Raw genomic sequence first — 19,009 nt, forward strand, 5'->3', positions numbered from 1 at the left:
CCTGTGTAATAGCACTCGCCAATGTATAATGGGCTTAAAGCTGCCCATATAACTTTAACAGCTATCCAATGATCGCTTGTTCGTTCGGCTCAGCCAAACGTTTGTGTGTTTAGGGAGTTAAGCCGCAGCTAGACAGCTCTTGCAGCCGGTCAACTCCAGAGCAATAAAATCAAAGATGGAATTCAATGTCCCGATCCTTCTTTCCCCGGACATCATCTGTCAGAAAAAAGTTGAGCCTCCGTCATACATATTTGAGAGTTAGCGGGTTCAGACAGCTAAACTCTAAAGGTCCATTTACACGGGACGACTGTCGGGCAAAAAGGAGTGGCCAGCAGGGGGGCGGGGCAGTGCAGGAGAGTTTTCTCCTCCCGCTCTCCTGCCCCTCTCCATTGAGATAACATAACGGCCTTTCACTACTGAATGGCCGCTGTTTAAACTGCACGATGAGCTTCATCACTGATCTTTTATGCTGCATAAACGATGGATGATCAGCTCATCGCTCATCGTTCAGTGTAAACAGCAGCTGTTCAGTAGTGAACAGCCGCTGTGTTATTTTAATGGAGAGGGGCGGTGGAGCGAGAGGAGAGGAATCTCCTGCACTGCCCCGCCCCCCCTGCTGGCCGCTCTGTGAGCGAGCCAGCTCTGCTAGCTTCCGTGTGACAGCACAAGAGCACAGACACACAGGGACGAGTGTACATGTAAATGGACCCTAATGTGTATGGGTGATTTGACTTCACAGCAGCACTAAATTAGTTACTGTAGTCTGCAAATATTGAAGATGTAAATGCCGCACAATGCAAAACAGATAAAGTTCAAATCAAAAGTGAAAGGACAGAATCCGAGCAGGAAATCCATCACTGCTGCGTTTTCTTGAGTACTGGGAAACTGACTTAAAATACAAGCAAACCATCTACATTTCCCACCTTGGATATCTCCTCAGCGTCTCCTTCTGGACTCACAAAGAACTGCAACAGCAGCAAATTCTCAGTGACCACCACTAATATGGATTTCTTCTCCAAGAAGTGCAGTTTCCTTGCAGGACTGTCCATTCCGATTATCTGGCAGTTCTTTGCTTGCTCATTCACCCAGTGTATGGAACCTGACAGCAATAGAAAAAATGTATGCTGTATAATATAATACTTCGTATAGAGCACAAAATGGGTATTATCAGACAGGTTTACAATAGGAGAACTATATGTACAACACCAAATTGTCATGTAATGAATGACTCTTGTGTAATCTTAACTGTAGCATGTGTCTCTAAAGGCCCATTTACACCAGCCGATGATCGCTAAAAGATCGCTCAAACGACAGTTTGAGTGGCAGCTTTGAGCAATCATTTTGCATAAACTATTTAGTAGTTACTCAGCTACTTAAGTACCAATTAGGTGTTCAAATGAAGCCTTAGCTGAAAGGAGTTAATAGCCCGAGGGCTCTTATCTGCGTTTAGATCCTTTGTTCTCCAATGCTATCAGCACTCCGTGGAAAACTGCTGATAAGGCTGAAGGACGATTTTTAGGTTGGACTGAATTTAAAGATCAGGTAGCGAAGCCCGAAAAGTGCACGTGGGCGCACATTTAGACGCAACCATTATCGCTAAAACGATCGGCCTTTTTTCGATTTTTTTTAGCGATCATCGGCTGCTGTAAATGGACCTTAAGTAAAGCTACCTATAGTCGCATATTGCAGCCTAAGGCTGCAGTCACACGAGACGGAATTTCAGTGGATTTCTTGTGGAGTGGCTGCACCGAAAAACTGCGAGAATTGGAAAAGCGCAACTTCAAAATCCGCAACCTTTAGCCGCGGATTTCGGAGCGGTTTCACTGTCGGCATTCGCTGCGGCTTTCTCACCCCATAGACGGGGAGAGAGGCCGCTGCGGAAAAGAGAAAATAATTGACATGCTGCGGAATTGAATGCCACGCCGCACAGCAGTTTTCATGTGGCTTGGCCACAACGGATTGGCCGCAACGCGTGGATGAGATTTTTGCAAAATCTCGTCCACTTTGCTGGCTAATCCCAGGATTAGGAGTTGTGGGCGGAATTGCCGTGCGGGCTTTCTGCACGGAAATACTGCGGCAATTCTATCCCGTGTGAACCCAGCCTAACAAGGATCAGGCATGTTGCATTTCAACATGTCCAAACCTTTGTCCTATCAGGAGAGAACTCATACATGTTCCTGTTTTGTTTCACTTTTTTGGGGAAAATCTGTCAGATAGGAAACTACCCTTCCTTTATTAAGCTGTACACTTAGCAGACAGTGAGGTAGCACAGGCAGTTATATAATGAGCAAACGTCCACAGGGTTCTAGACTAAAAACATTACCTAGTAGCCACTATCCTAAAATGAAAAATATTGGAGCTAAATAACATTAAGTTGCCAAATTTAAATAGAATATATACATATATATATATATGCTCTATTTGCCGCGGGTGTACGCGCGGACGGCTTCCATTGCGGAGCCCATCACGGCCGTGTGCAGCCGGCCTAAAACTATTTAAAATTCAGGGCTCACTTTCTGTACAGCCCAGCGCCCATGTTTGTGACTCCATCACTCTCCTGTCACCCCAACGTCATAGGAGAAGTGCTGTCCACCAATGAGTGCTCCAGGTTGACAGTGCTCTGACGGCACCAGTGCAGGTTGGTGCCCCAACACAGAATTGCTATAACTTGCTGTGTGTGTACGGTAATAACCAGCATGGTGCCATCATAGCCCTCCGCTAATTCCAATTCTCATCCAGGTCTTCTACCCCATCATCCCAGACTCCGCACATATATGTCTTGTGCATCAATGAGCCTCTGTAACCATGCACATGCATGCTGCAACCTGCGGAAGTGATAAGGTCCCATAGTGCCATATATTAGGCAACTTCCAACCAGACTGTTCATCTCTCCCTCAGCTCCATCTATCTCCATCACACCCATAACAGCACAAGACCTGCAGAACAACAGCTGATTGTATGGTTGGGGTACGTTCACTGGCGTAACTATAGGGGATGCAGTTGCATCCGAGTCCAGAATTCTCACAGCCGGACCCGACCCGAGTGCCTGCAGAGAGCACCGCGGACTCACCGGCTCTCGCAGCTCCGGCTCCTTTCATGTGCCGGCTGCCGACATGCGCAAGAGCGGAGCTGGCGGCCGGTGAGCCCTGCACAGAATTAGAACATGCCGTGGTTTGTTTGCTACGGTTTGTCTGTCCGTCATACCCCAGCGCCGGCCCGTCATGTTCGCCGGCTCGCCAGCCGAGACTCTCGCGCGGATCCAGACAGGTGAGTATAGGGTCTCTAGGGGGTGCCGGGTCTGATTCCACTGCGAGGTTTCGCAGGCCTTAGTTGAGATGAATCTGTGCTACACATATTCAGTAGTGAAGCTCCTCCTCTACAGACCAGATATTTTGTGTTCTATCTTAATAACTTGAATATTTTATCATAATGGTGGTCAAAAGCCTGATTTTACCATTTTAATACTGTAAATTTATCACTTAATCATAAGTTGTATATGAAGGAGTTGGACTTAAGAGTCTGGGAAAATTGAGGAGGCGGGTGCTTGGCTAACCGACTCCACAGCCCAGCCCCCCCAGACCACAAGCTTCTTCTAAATGTTCAGCAGTCCTGACCCCCCAATACCTTAAGAGTGCTCTACAGTTGTAAGTGGGATGTAACGGCACTCGTCTCTACCTTATTCAAGTAGCTTCCATACACTCCTGTTGTAGCTGTAGGAAAGCAGGGGGGGTGGGCAGCGTACAGTGACATAAGTAGGTCTAGTAGACATCCCTAGTGTTCAGAGCGTGTATACATAGAGACAGGATTGATTTTTTTCCCCCCTAAAGTTAAAATGCAGGGCTGATGGCAAATGGCAACAAGTCTACAAAGTCTTGTCGCCATTTACAAATTGTTGGATGCATTGGTGACCATTTTAATCACCATGTGGAGCCCTGATCATTAAAACACGTTGGCAATGTTAAGAGCTGGCATTATAGTCAAAACTCAGATGTGTATACTCCATTTTACTACCACATACCATCGCCTGTGCTCAGGAAGAAGGAGAACTCCTGTTGGGCAGCTGCCTTCATTTTCCAGTTAAACATATCCAAAGCCTTTTCATCCCCGCTCACTGCAGCTTTAGCCAGCTGTGCCATATCCCTAAAAAGGGTAATAACAATCACAGAATAGGGTCAATGCATAAAACTGTTTAAGGGTGTATTTAGACAATACAGGCGAAGTGTGATCCAAACCATAGTTACAGAAAAAATACAAAATGCACATTAAAAAAAAACAAAAAACGTATGCTATTTCACAATGATTTGCAACAGTTAGACAAAGTTGCTGCAACATGCAACTACATAAAAAAACGGAGCAAACTGCATGCACTTTGCGGTGTGACCTTTTTATGTGGTTTTATCTGCAGTATCCGAACGCAAACTAAGGGTTTTTTCACAGTAACTAATTATATATAACGTTTTTCTTTGCACAGGGAACTTGTCACCATGTATGAGCACCATATACTAAAGTCAGCCCGGATCATGCAGCCGGACCACTGGCTGTACACTGTGCATGTGCGCTCCCATTGATTGCTATGGGCTAGTATGCGCATAGCGTGCAACCAGCGGTCTGGCTGCACAGTCTACACTGACTTTTGGGGGCAATAGCACTGGATCAGGGAGTCAGGTAAGTATAATAAATACCTCCCCAGACTTGAGGGAACCTGCCATACGAGCACTATAGTTTATGGTGCTCATACCTGGTGAAAGGTTCCCTTTAAAACCTGTTTGGGAAAAGTGAAAGCAGAAATTGGTTACTATTGGTTTTTGGTTATATTCAGACGATTATGCAAACTGATGCAGTTTTGGGCCAATCACATAATCAGGTAGTGTGGTAAAGGGGAAAACCAGTCTGTGAAGCGAACTTTGGAGACCTTGTCATGCCCACAGAAGCTGCTCTGTGTCATTAAGGAGTGAAGATGCCTCTAAGACGCAGATGAAAGCCATTCACCAAATGGACAAGTTTACTAAAGGTTTCACAAAGGGTTACATACAGCCAGTTGACCTTTTTGTCGTAATGCGGCAGAAACCCAATGGGATGCCACAACTGGGGTCGAATTTGGAGGTGCTGGTCAGCAGAATGAAATGTGCATCATCCTATTGGGATTGGAGCACTGAGATGAACATCACAATGTACAGATGGATACATCTGGCGTCATACAGCGATGGTGCCATAATCCACAGCTGGTGACATTCTGCAGAGCATGCGAACAGCTTTGGATGTTCTAATATTGATGACACCAGTTTCTCAAAGACTGGCTGAGGCAGGTATAGTGTCAAACCGCCTGTTGCGAAGACTGCTGTCATTATGCCCCATCATTGTGAACACTTGGAGTGTTGTCTCTCCAGAGCTACCTGGCGCGATGAATGCCAAAGTGTGGGGTTCAGTAACAAATCAAAATTCTTTCTTGGCAATGATGATCGCCGTGCAGGAGTCTGGAGGCAATCAGGCGAATCCTTCCACCATTATGGAGCGCCGCACTTGTCCACGTTATGGTTTGGGTTGCCATCTGCATCAACAGATCGGCATCCACACACCGTTATGTTGATGAGATGCTACAGCCTGTCACATTACCATATCTTCAGTACATACTCAACACCAGCAGGATAATGGAGTGACCCCACACAGCAACCATCAGCAGGTAAGCTCTGCAAGGTGTCCAGGTAATTCCTTGTCCAGGATGTCAAGTGAATGCTCTCCTACAGCCACGTAATGAAGATGAACTTTGGACTATGGTTAATACCACATGGTCAGCACCACCCCCCAGGACAGGATTCCAGCACTCATTAAATCGATGCCACGTCACATTAATATCTGTATCACCCAACATGGCAGCTCCACTACTTTCTGATCCTCCTGCTTATTGGGCCGCAGGAGACGTGTAATTGTTTGGAATTAAAATCGACTGTTGAGAACTTCGTTCTCTGTGTATTGAGTTGCAACTTAATTTGAGCCTTTCTTCATGGTGTGGCATTTTCCATGTGAGACTTTGTATTTTTATCATTCAAAATAAAAATAAATTTTGATGAATCCACTGAAAATTTGCAAGTGCAACAGACCACTGGGGGTCCAGATACCTTGAGGATAGGTTATCACAATATCTTATTCTTAGAACACCCCTTTAAATATATTTCTGTGCGGCAGGGGTCCAGGAAAAAATGCATTTTATTTTACTTTGGGCACCTTTGACTCTTAAAGGGGTTGTACCAGAATCACAGTGAGGAGGAGTCTGAATGGATCACTGGTCACGCAAGCGCACTGTTGCTCCATTAATTTTCAATATGACAGCCGAAGATAGCAGAGCGGAAACCACTCAACCCCACTGAGATGAATGGAACACCAACAGGGCATGCTCAGCCAATGCACCATTCTGCCGTCACTGCGGAGGACAGGCAGAGGGGGACACATGTGCCCTATTCTCAAGATCAGCAAGTTATCCCTTATCCTGTTGATAGGGAAGAGCTTGCAGTTCTGCTACATCCCCTCTAAAATTTAGAAATAGTTTTTGATGCACTAAAATCACAGCAACCAATCAGACATTTAAGTCCCCAACTAATTTCAACTAAACAAATGAAAGGGAATTCCATCACTAGATGCCATGAATTCTACCCCACAATGTTTGAAGGCTGAGGACACACAGGCTGCAGTGTCCCATATAACATCATGATGTTGCATATTGTAGCTTCCTGTATATTAGAAGGGAAAGATCTATGAGGGAAACATCTGTTGCTGGCAAGAGGTTGGTCCCATAGGGAATAATGAAATCAGTCATGCAGATCAAACAACGAAAGTTGTCATTTACATACTAGAGTAAATTATCTTTATTATATAGAAATATAAAGCCCTGTACGTGGTACGGCTCAGTTCACATTTTGAGCCATACAACTAAATGGGTTTTCTAGGACTTTTATATTGATGACCTATCCCTAGGAGAGGTCATTAATGCCAAATCGGTGGGAGTCCAGCTCTGGGTCCTCAGCCTCCTTCTATACTAAGCAATGTGCCGTACACTCCATAGCGGCTGTGCCAGGTATTGCAGCTCTATCCCATTAACTTGAAAGAGATTGCGCTATAGAAAGGCCATGTGACCGATGAACATGATGTCTCAGGCTGCAGCACTCGCCCGAGCACCACAGCCCCGTCAAACAGCTAATCAGCAGGAAACGGATTCCCACCAATCTGGTATTCATCCCCTATACTAAGGATAGGTCATCAATACTTAAGTGTCAGGTAACTGCTTTAAGAAAACATCTTTTGCAATGCATGGTATGAAATTATACATTTTAGGGTGGTTTCACATCTGCGTCACAGATGCAGCTGAGAATACCAGATGAAAAAGCGCTCCCGTTCAAAAACTGGCCAGTTGGGCGCAAAGTGGGTGAGTCTCATTATAGTCAATGGGAACCATTTGGCCATGGGGATTCCCCTTTCCTTCTCCCCAAACGGAGCAGAAAAGTGGAATCCCCAGCGTAGATGAGAAAGCACCCTTAGGGCTTATTCAGACGACCGTATATCGGCCGGGTGCACTGAGCTCCTGCCCCCTCGACACGATTTGTAATGGGAGGAGCGGAGCTAAGTCACGGAACTTAGCTCCGCCCCTGCCCCTCTCATTGCAAATAGTGCCGAAGGGCGGAGAAGGGGCGAGAGCTCAGTGCACTGCTCCCGGCTCTTCCAGCCTCCTCCCCCTGCAGAGAGGGACACCGTATATCAGCTGGGCGTGAAAACCCAGCCAATATACGGTCGTCTGAATAAGCCCTTTGGGTGCATTCACACGAACGTATATCGGCTCGGTTTTCACGCCGAGCCGATATACGTCGTACTCATCTGCAGGGGGGGGGGGGGGGGAGGATGGAAGAGCCAGGAGCAGGAACTGAGCTCCTGCCCCCTCTCTGCCTCCTCTCCGCCCCTTTGCACTACTTGCAATGAGGAGAGGCAGGACGGGGGCGGGGCCAATTCCCAGAACTTAGCCTCGCCCCCGTCCAGCCTCCTTTCATTGCAAGTAGTGCAAAGGGGTGGAGAGGAGGCAGAGAGGGGGCGGGAGCTCAGTTCCTGCTCCTGGTTCTTCCATCCTCCCCCCCTGCAGATGAGGACGACGTATATCGGCTCGGTGTGAAAACCGAGCCGATATACGTTCGTGTGAATGCAGCCTTAGGCTTATATTTCCCTTACGAAGTTCTGTTTTGCCTTTTTTCCCCATAGTGTGCCATGCAGTAAAACCACACTTGCTTTACTGCACATTGCCATGGTTTTGCACTGCATTTACTGGCCATGCAGGTTTCACAGGTGACACACATTTTCTTTCAAAAGTTTCACCTGTAAGGAACATGTGGCCAATTCCCTTGCTACAATACTGCAGCAATTTGTGGCAAATCACATGCAGTTTGCCATGCGACACACTACCAAAATGTGTGAACCCAAACTAAAATAGACAGACAACCAGTGCAAGGTTAACGATGGAGGGATACAGCTACGTACGGCATAAACAGAGAGGAGTCTGGCTAGCAATATGCTGACAGTCTCAAGACTAGTACGTACTCTTCTGGGGCTAGTGGCTTGAAAAGGCAGTGAGTCAAAGGCTTGTGGTACTCCAGCTTCAGCAGTGGTGCTCCCTGAACTCGGCCTCGCTGATCCAATCTCCACATAACAAGTAAGCCATTCTATAGATAAAAAATACATCAATTACAACAGAATTACTATACAGTATATATTATATATTTTTACACATGTAAAAAATTCTAAAACATTTGTGGAATTTGTGATGGATCATTACAGTCTCAACAAAATGAAATTATATAATTTTCCAATATACTTTCTGTAGTAAGAGATGTACAGCTCTTCATACATAAGGTGTATCTTGGGCTGTCCGTGCGCCTACACAGAAATCGATGTGATCAACGCTGAGGTCTGTAATGGGCTGCAGTATCCTGTAATGTCCCATCAATAGGCTGTCTGCAACCTGTAAAGCCAGCGCTGCAGGGACTCAGAATAGGTGAGTATTTTTATCCCTTGGATGTAAATAATGAAAGTTCCCATTCAGTGATTGCAAGCAGAGGTCATAAAAGCCACAAAGAAATTCTAGAGAAAGTATACTGGAAAATGACATAATCTTAGGAAGCGATGGGTAACAGAACTGTATATAAAGAGCAAATGCACTTTTAGAAAACTTTTGACATGTCACAGTGAAATGTTGGACGTTTTGATCAGTGGGGTCTGGGTGCTGAAACCTTCACCAATCGTTAAAAAGAAGGGGCAGAAGCGCTCAACTGAGTACTGCGCCCTGTTGGCACTTCTCTGCTCTTCTCATTGGTTGAAGACATGCTCAATCTGAACTCCACCAATGAAATTTTCTTGACATGTTACTATGACAAAAGTTTTCTAAAATTGCTGTTACTCTTTAAACTTCAACCCCAAGCATGCAAGTTGATGTGTAGTCACTAGAGATGAGCGAGCGTACTCGGAAAAGCACTACTTGCTCGAGTAATTTGCTTTATCCGAGTATCGCTGTGCTCGTCCCTGAAGATTCGGGTGCCGGCACGGAGCGGGGAGCTGCAGGGGAGAGCGGGGAGGAACGGAGGTAAGATCTCCCTCTCCCTCTCTCCCGCCCGCTCTCCCCTGCTCCCCGCTGCGACTCACCTGTCAGCCGCAGCGGCACCCGAATCTTCAGGGACGAGCACAGCGATACTCGGATAAAGCAAATTACTCGAGCGAGTAGCGCTTTTCCGAGTACGCTCGCTCATCTCTGGTAGTCACCATTAAGTTAATGGCAGTTTAACCTCCCACGCAGCCCTGATCCTTCAGTAAGAGAAGGTAACCTATTAATAATATCATACATCTTTGGAACACAAACTTAAAGGGGTATTCCCATCTCGGCTTTTCATAGACGAGATAGGACACAGCTGCCATGGCTTCCGGCCACCCGGTCAAAGTCTACAGAAGGAGAAGAGCATTTAGCGCTCAGCTCTTTCTGTAGCTCTCATTGAAGTCAATGGGAGCTACAGAAAAAGCGTAGTGCGCGGTGTTACACTGTTTCCAGAGCTCCCGTTCACTTCAATGAGAGCTACGGAAAGAACGCAGCGCTAAGCACTCAGCTCAGATGCTCAGAACAGAGCTTTCGAGTTTTCACGTCTTGTCTATGAAAAGCCAAGATGGGAATACCCCTTTAAAGCCCCAAGACTTATAATACTCACAAGGTCTCCTGAAACGAGGCGGCTGTTACTGCTCCACTCCAGCAATGTGATCTCTGCACTGTGTGTTGATGGTACGACATAATGCTCCTTGTCTGGCTCATTTAAAATTAAGATTTCTCCCATTGTCCAGCCGACAGCAAGTAACCTTTTTGTCGGATGCCAGCTCAGGAGGGCCGGCTGGTAGGACCTTTCAATATGTGAACCACTCACATGGTCACCCTAAAACGCAACCAGCAACACAAAATGATATTGATGAGATAATACACGGTATGAAACCAGGGAGAAAATATAAATGCAGGTTTCTGTCATCTTCCATCTATAAGGGACATCTCCCTACTTCGTACGCCTCACATTCACTCACTGTGGAGCATGAAGTACCTACCAGTTCACTATAGACATCAACACAACCACCAGAAGTTGGGCTGACTGAACCCACAGCCAGTGAAGTGTGAAGATTATGCCAGGAGATGATACACGGCGATGCTGCAGGATTCGGAGTTTCGATACGATGGTCAAAATACACCGCCATTGTTAACTGCACCCTGGAGACCTGTGTGATACACAAAAACACAACCTCGTTACAAAACTTTATCCTGCTGCTTTTACACTACGTTTTACAGTGTGTTTGTTTTCCATATGTAATGGTAAATCTACCTGCGCATACATTAAATGTATCCATAGAACACCCCCCCCCCCCCCCCCCCGTTAACTAAAAGGCAACTAAAAGTGTCCTCCTGGCATCCATTGGCCCCCCCATTCACTAAAAGGTGACTAAAAGTGTCAGATCACTGTACGCCTATACAATGGCATACATCGGAGGTATAGATTAGGAAATTGTCCTGACATACACCTCTAATGAACACTTCAAGAACACTTAGTAGGCTTCTACAAGGTCACACAACTAGATTTCTTGGGTGTTGTCCCACTTTAAAGAACATTAGCATAATGTACCTCTTGGAGCACTCCTACCATTTTCGTAAATTATCTTTCTGCATTATTTTGTTTCCTGATGTAGTCACGTCATGCTGTACCAGGCCGGTTTTGAAGATAAGCTGACATCGCGTAATGCATCCAGTAGTACTTCCGGGCAGGGCAATGTATGCTAATGATGTAGCGTGCATTGTTTTGCTTGATATGCATAAGTAGTGGTTGCATCATCCGCAAGATGCATGTGCGGTTCGGGGCAATACCCACAAATGCGCTGTGTGTAAAAGCTCGTACGCATGCATACCACCTTAGGCACAATGCCGGTTAGTCATCATGCATGCGATAGTCTTTTAGTGTATATTTTGCTATTAGCCTATGGGCACAGCAGAGTATATGCCGGGAGAGATTTCTACCTCAAATGTCATTCAAGTACCACAGATGTGGGGCGAATTAAGCCTCAATGACAACTGGGCATGGCTGCAACAACAGCCTCAATTCTCCACAAGTTTCTAAAGAAGATGGAGAAAGTTCAGGGCCTCTTATTGTCATCATTATTTTACTTTTCACATGGGCATAGTGAGGTACAAGTAGAATTAAGGCTGACGTCCATGTTAAGGCTACAAGATCGAGACTAGAGATGAGCGAACGTACTCGGATAGGCACTACTCGTCCGAGTAATGTGCCTTATCCGAGTACCTCCCCGCTCGTGCTGAAAGGTTCGGGTGCCGGCACGGAGCGGGGAGCTGCAGGGGAGAGCGGGGAGGAACGGAGGGGAGATCTTTCTCTCCTTCTCTCCCGCCCGCTCTGCCCCGCTCCCCGCTGCGACTCACCTGTCAGCAGCGGCAGCTCCCGAACCTTGCTGCACAAGCGGGGAGGTACTCAGATAAGGCACATTACTCGGACGAGTAGTGCCTATCCGAGTACGTTCGCTCATCTCTAATCGAGACCCCTCATGGTTCTATTGAAGGGTAACTAAACTTTTTAAAAACTTCCGACATGTCAGAAGAGTAGATCGCTGGGGGTCCAGGTGCTGAGACCCCCAGTGATCACTAAAATGAAAGGGCAGACAGAAGCACTCAATTGAGCACTGTGTCTTTTCGGCTAGGATCTTCCAGCTGTGCATGCGCTTATAGATTTTCTACTGGGCCTGCCCAACGCTACGACTAAGGACAAAAAGAGCTGAATGGACACAGCACTCAGTTGAGCACTTCTGCTCGTTTGCCTTGGCAATCACTAGGGGGTCTTAGCACTCAGACACCCAACCAATCAAAACTTCTGACATGTAGCTTCTCTTCCCTAATGCGGTCTTCATCTTTTCCCCCTTCTCTTCTTGTGCCTATAAGGAAATCGCCCTATTTTATGATGAACGTTTCTCAATAACTCCAAGATAAGTCCTCTCATATGATCCTCTGGGAACAAGGATTAAAATAAAGAATTTAGATTAGTTGAGTGGAGAAGGGCTCTTCTCTGGACTATCGCATGGTATCAAACACTTGGTCTTATTGCGCTGGTCTCTAGCCCCTCCCAGGCTGGCCAAGATGAACCAATCCTTGTCTGAGACATGTCGGAGAAGGTGTAGATCAAAGGGCACATACTTCCACATGTGGGACCCTGCCCAGTGGTTAGATCCTTCTGGAACATGATCTTCAATTTGATATACATGGGGACACAAATTCATGTGGCCCCGGACCTAGCACTCCGTTTTCTAATAAATTACCCCCCTATTACTCTGTCCCACATAATCCTGGAAGAACGCCTGGTAATGGCTAAACATTGGAGAGCATAGGTAGCACCTTCCCATGGTAAAATAACTAGCTCCATTAAGGCCTCATGCACATGAGCGGATTTTTACTGCGAGTGGACGTCCGCCTCTGGGTTCCACAGCAAATACCCTCCATAGCAAGCCATGGAAAAGTGATTTTTCATGCACATGAGCAGAAACCACTTGCGGTTTCTGCTCGCGGATGAAAAATTGTAGCATGCTCTATTTTAGTGCGGTGTCCGCACAGATGGGTTCTATTAAAGTCAATGGAAGCCGTCCGACCCGTGGCCCGTCTGCAATTGACATTGATGGTGGGCCACGGATTCCGTGGGAAAAGCAGGAGTATAAAAAAAAATCTGCACTGCGCATGTCCACGGCGAGCCGTGCGGACCATCTGCAGTATGGATGAAGATTCAGGAGAACAGCTATGCGCGGACGCTGCTGCCAATCAATTATTCAAAAAAACTTCTGATGTAACTATTATATGTCAGAAGCTTTTTGAAAGATTAATCTCACTTTATATAACTTTCAGAAGGAGCACCAAAGGGTTTGGAACTCTTAGGCTGGGTTCACACGCTGCGGAATTGTGGATTTTCCGTATAGATTTTCCACACAGAAATTCCGCCAGCAACCTTAAAGGGGTTGTCCCGCGCCGAAACGGGGTTTTTTTTTTTTAACCCCCCCCCCCCCCGTTCGGCGCGAGACAACCCCAATGCAGGGGTTAAAAAAACACACCGGGTAGTACTTACCCGAATCCCGGCGGTCCGGCGTCTTCATACTCACCTGCTGAAGATGGCCGCCGGGGTCCGCTCCCTCCGTGGACCGCAGGGCTTCTGTGCGGTCCATTGCCGATTCCAGCCTCCTGATTGGCTGGAATCGGCACGTGACGGGGCGGAGCTACACGGAGTCGGCATTCTGCACGAGCGGCCCCATAGAAGACTGCAGAAGACCCGGACTGCGCAAGCGCGGCTAATTTGGCCATTAGAGGCCGAAAATTAGTCGGCACCATGGAGACGAGGACGCCAGCAACGGAGCAGGTAAGTATAAAACTTTTGATAACTTCTGTATGGCTCATAATTAATGCACAATGTACATTACAAAGTGCATTAATATGGCCATACAGAAGTGTATAGACCCACTTGCTGCCGCGGGACAACCCCTTTAAGGCTGAGCCTAATCAGCCAAGTGGACGAGATTTGCAAAATTCTCGTCCACACGCTGCAAAGAAGCCGTTGCGGACAAGCCTTACTGAAATCGACATGCCACACAGAATTCAAAGCCGCGGCATGTCAATTGTATCGCCCTTTCCATGGCGGCCTCTCTCCTCTCTATGGGGAGAGTTGGCCGCAGAGGAATGTCGTGGAAATGCGTGGCGCTTTCATGCGGTCCCGCTGGGGTCATACTGCAAAATTTCCGTCCCATGTGACCGCACCCTTATACACTGTAGAACCCCATCATTCTGGAAATCAGTGGCAGCTCAAGATCACCTAAGTGATCAGATGATCATTTTCACAGAATTTTCCCCTATAAACATTGATCAAATCACATGGGATACGACCTTGACAGTTCCAACTAGTTCACTATCAAAAGCCATAAATCACGGTCTAGTTTTAAAGGGGAAGGCCACTACGGCAGAAGTATCCAACCAAACGTAATTGGACGCATGAGCAGGGATCGAAAGTAGTATTTATTTCCATATGTTAAAGGGGTTTTTCAGGCAGCGCTGACTGTCAGTGCCGGGCTTCAACGAAGTCGCCAACCTGGTTAGTGGCCGGCGCTCCTAATTGTAGAAATCAATGGGAGCTATGCAGGAAAACCCTTTAATATGTAGGGAGGCCTCCTTTGGCCATCTCATACTTTCTGTGGTATACTTTCTACTAATGTCTGATAGACTACAACTGCTATTTCCCTCCATTCACCCTGCAAACGTCTGGTGAGTTCTCTCAAAGAAGATGGTCGCTGTTCATATTTCCTGACCCGACAATCCAGTTCATCCCAAAGCTGTCCATTAGGGATCAGGTCGGACTCTGTGCAGCCGGTTCAATAGTAGAACATTCATATCCTCAAACCAACATAAAACAGCGCTGGATTTATAACAAGCGCCTTGTCTTGTTGGAAGTATGACCAACCATTCCCAGAGTATTACCACATTGTCGGCAGCACATTATTGTCTAGAAGGTTAGGGTTCACCTCCATGTTCATGGTTCTTGTCACTACAACCAAAAGGACCAAGACCATACCATGTAACACATCCTCAGAGTATAACAGAACCTCCGCCATACTTACCTGTTGGCACAATACAGTCAGGCAGAAGCCGTTCCCCATCATCCTCCACACCCGGGTACCTCCATCTGATGTGAAGATGGAGCAGTGGGATTCATCACCCCATAGAACGGTTTGCTATTGATTAACTGCCAGTGATGACGCTTCTTGCACCACTGTAGACGACTGATGCTTCTTCTCGATTTTCCTGCACATTTGCACACCCAAAATCCCCATAGAAGTCAATGGGGGTGCGCACATGCGCAATACGCTGTGCATGAGATGCTGCGGAATGGTGCAGGAAAGAGAACACATCCTGAACTCATTAGGCTAATTAGCCATTTCCATGGTTGGGAGCAGCGCAAAAAGTACAGTAAAATATGACGATGCGTGCGCAAAAAAACATTCGTTCCGCAAAAACTCTACACTCATGAGTGTGCAAATATGAATTCACTTCTGTAAAGGTAGCCTAAGGCCGCCTGCAGACGAGCGGGTCGGATCTGGCAGCGAGAATTCTCGCCGCGGGACCCGACCCGAGAGCCTGCAGGGACGAGCGCGCACTCACCCGCGCCTGGCGGCCCCGGCTCTTTCATGTGCCAGCTGCGGCGCAGCCGGCGCCGGCGGCCGGGTGAGTGCGAGCCCCGCACAAAAATAGGACATGCCGCGGTTTGTTTGCCACGCGAGATTTCGCAATACGCAGTGAATAGAAGCCCACTGATTTCAATGGGATCTTTCACATAAACGTATTTTGCGCACGCACTTTGTTCGTGCATAAAAAAATGTATGTTTACTTTACTGCGCCTATTAAACTAATTTAACTTCATTGCCCAGTAAAATTAATTGCAGCGTGTTTGCATGTTTTTTGCGCACGCAAATACACAAGACATGCCTGCGTAAAAAAATACAGTAAGACACACACAGGCGCACAAAAATGCCACGGCCATCGCGCAAATGTGCTTACAAGCGTGTGAAGCCAGTGTTATATCTTATAATGGATCAGAAGCATTATATACAACCGAGCCCCCCACAATAACAAGGGCAGGTATAATATAACAGACTGACCAATACCTGCAGACACTGAACTAATATGTATATAGCACTGGTAGAGCCCGCCAGCCGATATACTATATATACATGTCTAGTGATTATCCCTGGGCCTGTCACGTATAGTAATCATCCTTCCTCCGTTACGGGATATTTCTTACCCTCCGCCTCCTCCTTCCTTTCCTCCGTTCTCCCGTTAGGCTTCAACTCCAGGACCAGGCCGCTTCGCTTTCCCGTTACCCTGACAACGAAGCACACACCCACGTGTTCAGAAAGATCCAATCATGGCGCCGTATCACTACAGCTCCGCCCAGTGACGAGCGACGGGCTGAATGAGGGTTCCTATATTATGGGGCGGGTTGACGTGGTCACGTGATTCCCCCTCCATAGAGCCCAGTTTAGCTGCTATTGCTAGGAGTCTTTCAGAATTCCAAGCCCCTGCTTTTTAACTACTTTATTAACACGGTTAATTTAACCCTTTGGACTACCTTCACACACAGAGAGATTCTGTCTAAAAGAAAAACTGTCTTCGCCTATAGTAACCAATCACAGCTCAGCTTTCATTCTTCCTAGCGCTCTGGAAAAATAAAAGTTGCTCTGTGATTGGTTGCTATGGACAACAAAGGCAGTTTTTGCTTTTAGACCGTTTTCATAAATTTGCAACATAATTGTTTGGAGCTTTTTTATGACAGTATAGTCCTTGTTGAAAAAAAATCAGACATGGGCCGCCTGCACACGGGCGTATTTGCATTGCGTAATTCGGTGCTGGCGTCCGGTAAATACTGCCCATAACATGTTATTAGTAGTCATGCTATGAATTTTGAACTTTGTTGTAAACATGTAAGTGCAAAAAACTTTTTTGGAAGATGTTTTTTTTTTATCCCTGATGTCTAAATAAAATACTGATTTTATTCCGGTATCCACGGAAGTGCCGGAGGTTCTGTGTTCTATTGCTGGTTTAAATATGGGGCGCTTCATCAGTACTTCTAGCCAAATATTGGAGAAAGGGTCAAAGTCCGGTTTAACACATTGTATGCTGGTTGCATCAATTTGGTTGCTTAATTAGCAGCGAAATTCCCATTACAGTGGTCCTTTGCTATATCGCGGTTCAATGATTGTGGCTTCAGTGCATCGCGGATTTTAGATAGACCACATATAATTCTGTTTTCGCAGAATTTTTCACTATAGCGTGGAATTTTGCGGTACATACAGGAAATACAGTACGCCACTAGCGCTTGCCAACGCTAAATTGTATACAGCACACTATTAGCTGATGGAATGTGTTCTGTATTGGGCGCTGATTGATTCACTGATCGTGGCCTCGGTCTGTTTGTTGACTTTTGCGATTCTTTGACAGTTCACCACGCAGATTGATTTATGTAAATATAACGCTGTTACTTCGCTGATTTTTACGTATAGGGGGGTCTCTGGAACGTTAACCCCGCGATAGATGAGGGATCACTGTACAGTCAAATAGGGGTGAATGGAGATTTCACTCACAGCAGAAAACATCTGCCGTGGATTGGAGTCTCGCTGTGGATTCTCACATTCCTGGCAGGCTCTGTATGTTGCGGATATTTTAAGGCGGATTTAATTCATTTTAATAAGTGTAAAATCTGCATCAATATCTTCACCAAAATCATGTGCAGAATTTGTTGTGGATTATTCTGCAGAATTCCAGTATGGATTCACATATAATGTGTGAAATTAGCCTAAAATGTGTATAGAAAATCCCTGGTCTAAGGGGCCTCCGGCCGGTCCTGTCCCCTTGTGCAGGTGTATGTATGTACGGTCTTGTGGGGTCACAGCGGTTTCCAGTTCTAGATGCAGATAGAACCCGTCCACACAGGCAGTTCCTGCAGCACCGGCACTACAACAGTCACCTGAGGTCTGCTGCCTCTGCTACACCTTAACTTCTCCTTGCATCTACATCCCTGTCCGAGAGGAGCTTCTGGACGCTCAAGGTGGACCTTACATGGATATAACTTCTCCTCGATATTCGCCAGGTACATCAGCATCCCTGTCCGATAGGAGCTTCTGGACTTCCGTCTTTTTGGCGGGACAGACCCTGTTTCTGGTGACGGTCCTCCGCTTCCGTCCGCATCCCTGTTTTTGGCGGGACCGGTCCTTTTTCTAGCAATGGTCCCCTGCTTCTGTCCGCATCCCTCTTTTTGGCGATGGTCCCCTGCTTCCATCCGCATCCGCCTTTTTTGCGGGACCGGCCCTTTTTCTGGCAACGGTTCCCCGTCTTCGTCCACATCCTCCCTTTTGGTGGGACCAGCCCTTTTGGCGACTGTCCCCCGCTTCTGTCCGCATCCCTCTTTTTGGCAGAACCGGCCCCGGGTCCCGGCTTCCCCCCGCATCCCTCTTTTTGGTGGAACCGACCCTGTTTCTGGCGACGGTCCCCCGCTTCCGTCCGCATCCCTGTTTTTGGCGGGACCGATCCTTTTTCTAGCAATGGTCCCCTGCTTCTGTCCGCATCCCTCTTTTTTCAATCCAGCAAACTGCCTGCACCTCATAGGTGAATTACAGTGGCAGTAGCACCTTGGTCTCCTCCAGCGTTCAAAGCCGCACTGCATGTTAATGATAAGTACAGGTAAATACGAGATATTGGTTAATATTTTGGCCAAAATACACAAGCTCACAGGCCCTCGTCAAGGGTCCTTATTTCCTTGTGGGTCCCTACACTAATATAAATAACATCTGCAGCATTTACAGTACAAGCCATGTGCTGGTGATTTCCTTCACAAGGTGTAGAAGCTTACTACAACAAACACAACTTTTTTAA

At 46.8% G+C, this 19,009-nt stretch overlaps 1 protein-coding gene across 1 annotated transcript in view; it reads right to left on the reverse strand.

Moving 5' to 3' along the window:
- IFT140 (intraflagellar transport 140) overlaps positions 1–16,475 on the reverse strand; it is a 96,413-nt gene extending 79,938 nt beyond the window's left edge. Inside the window, exons 1-6 of the mRNA XM_066576472.1 lie at positions 16,383–16,475; positions 10,609–10,776; positions 10,227–10,445; positions 8,575–8,696; positions 4,019–4,140; positions 924–1,099 (exon numbers count right to left, since the gene is read on the reverse strand). Of these exons, the coding sequence (XP_066432569.1) occupies positions 924–1,099; positions 4,019–4,140; positions 8,575–8,696; positions 10,227–10,445; positions 10,609–10,755 (786 nt within the window). The 5' untranslated portion in view covers positions 10,756–10,776; positions 16,383–16,475. The remainder of the gene's footprint in view (positions 1–923; positions 1,100–4,018; positions 4,141–8,574; positions 8,697–10,226; positions 10,446–10,608; positions 10,777–16,382) is intronic.
- Between the last annotated feature and the right edge of the window lie 2,534 nt (positions 16,476–19,009).

Source organism: Eleutherodactylus coqui, chromosome 8, assembly GCF_035609145.1.
Source record: "Eleutherodactylus coqui strain aEleCoq1 chromosome 8, aEleCoq1.hap1, whole genome shotgun sequence".
NCBI lineage: Eukaryota > Metazoa > Chordata > Amphibia > Anura > Eleutherodactylidae > Eleutherodactylus > Eleutherodactylus coqui.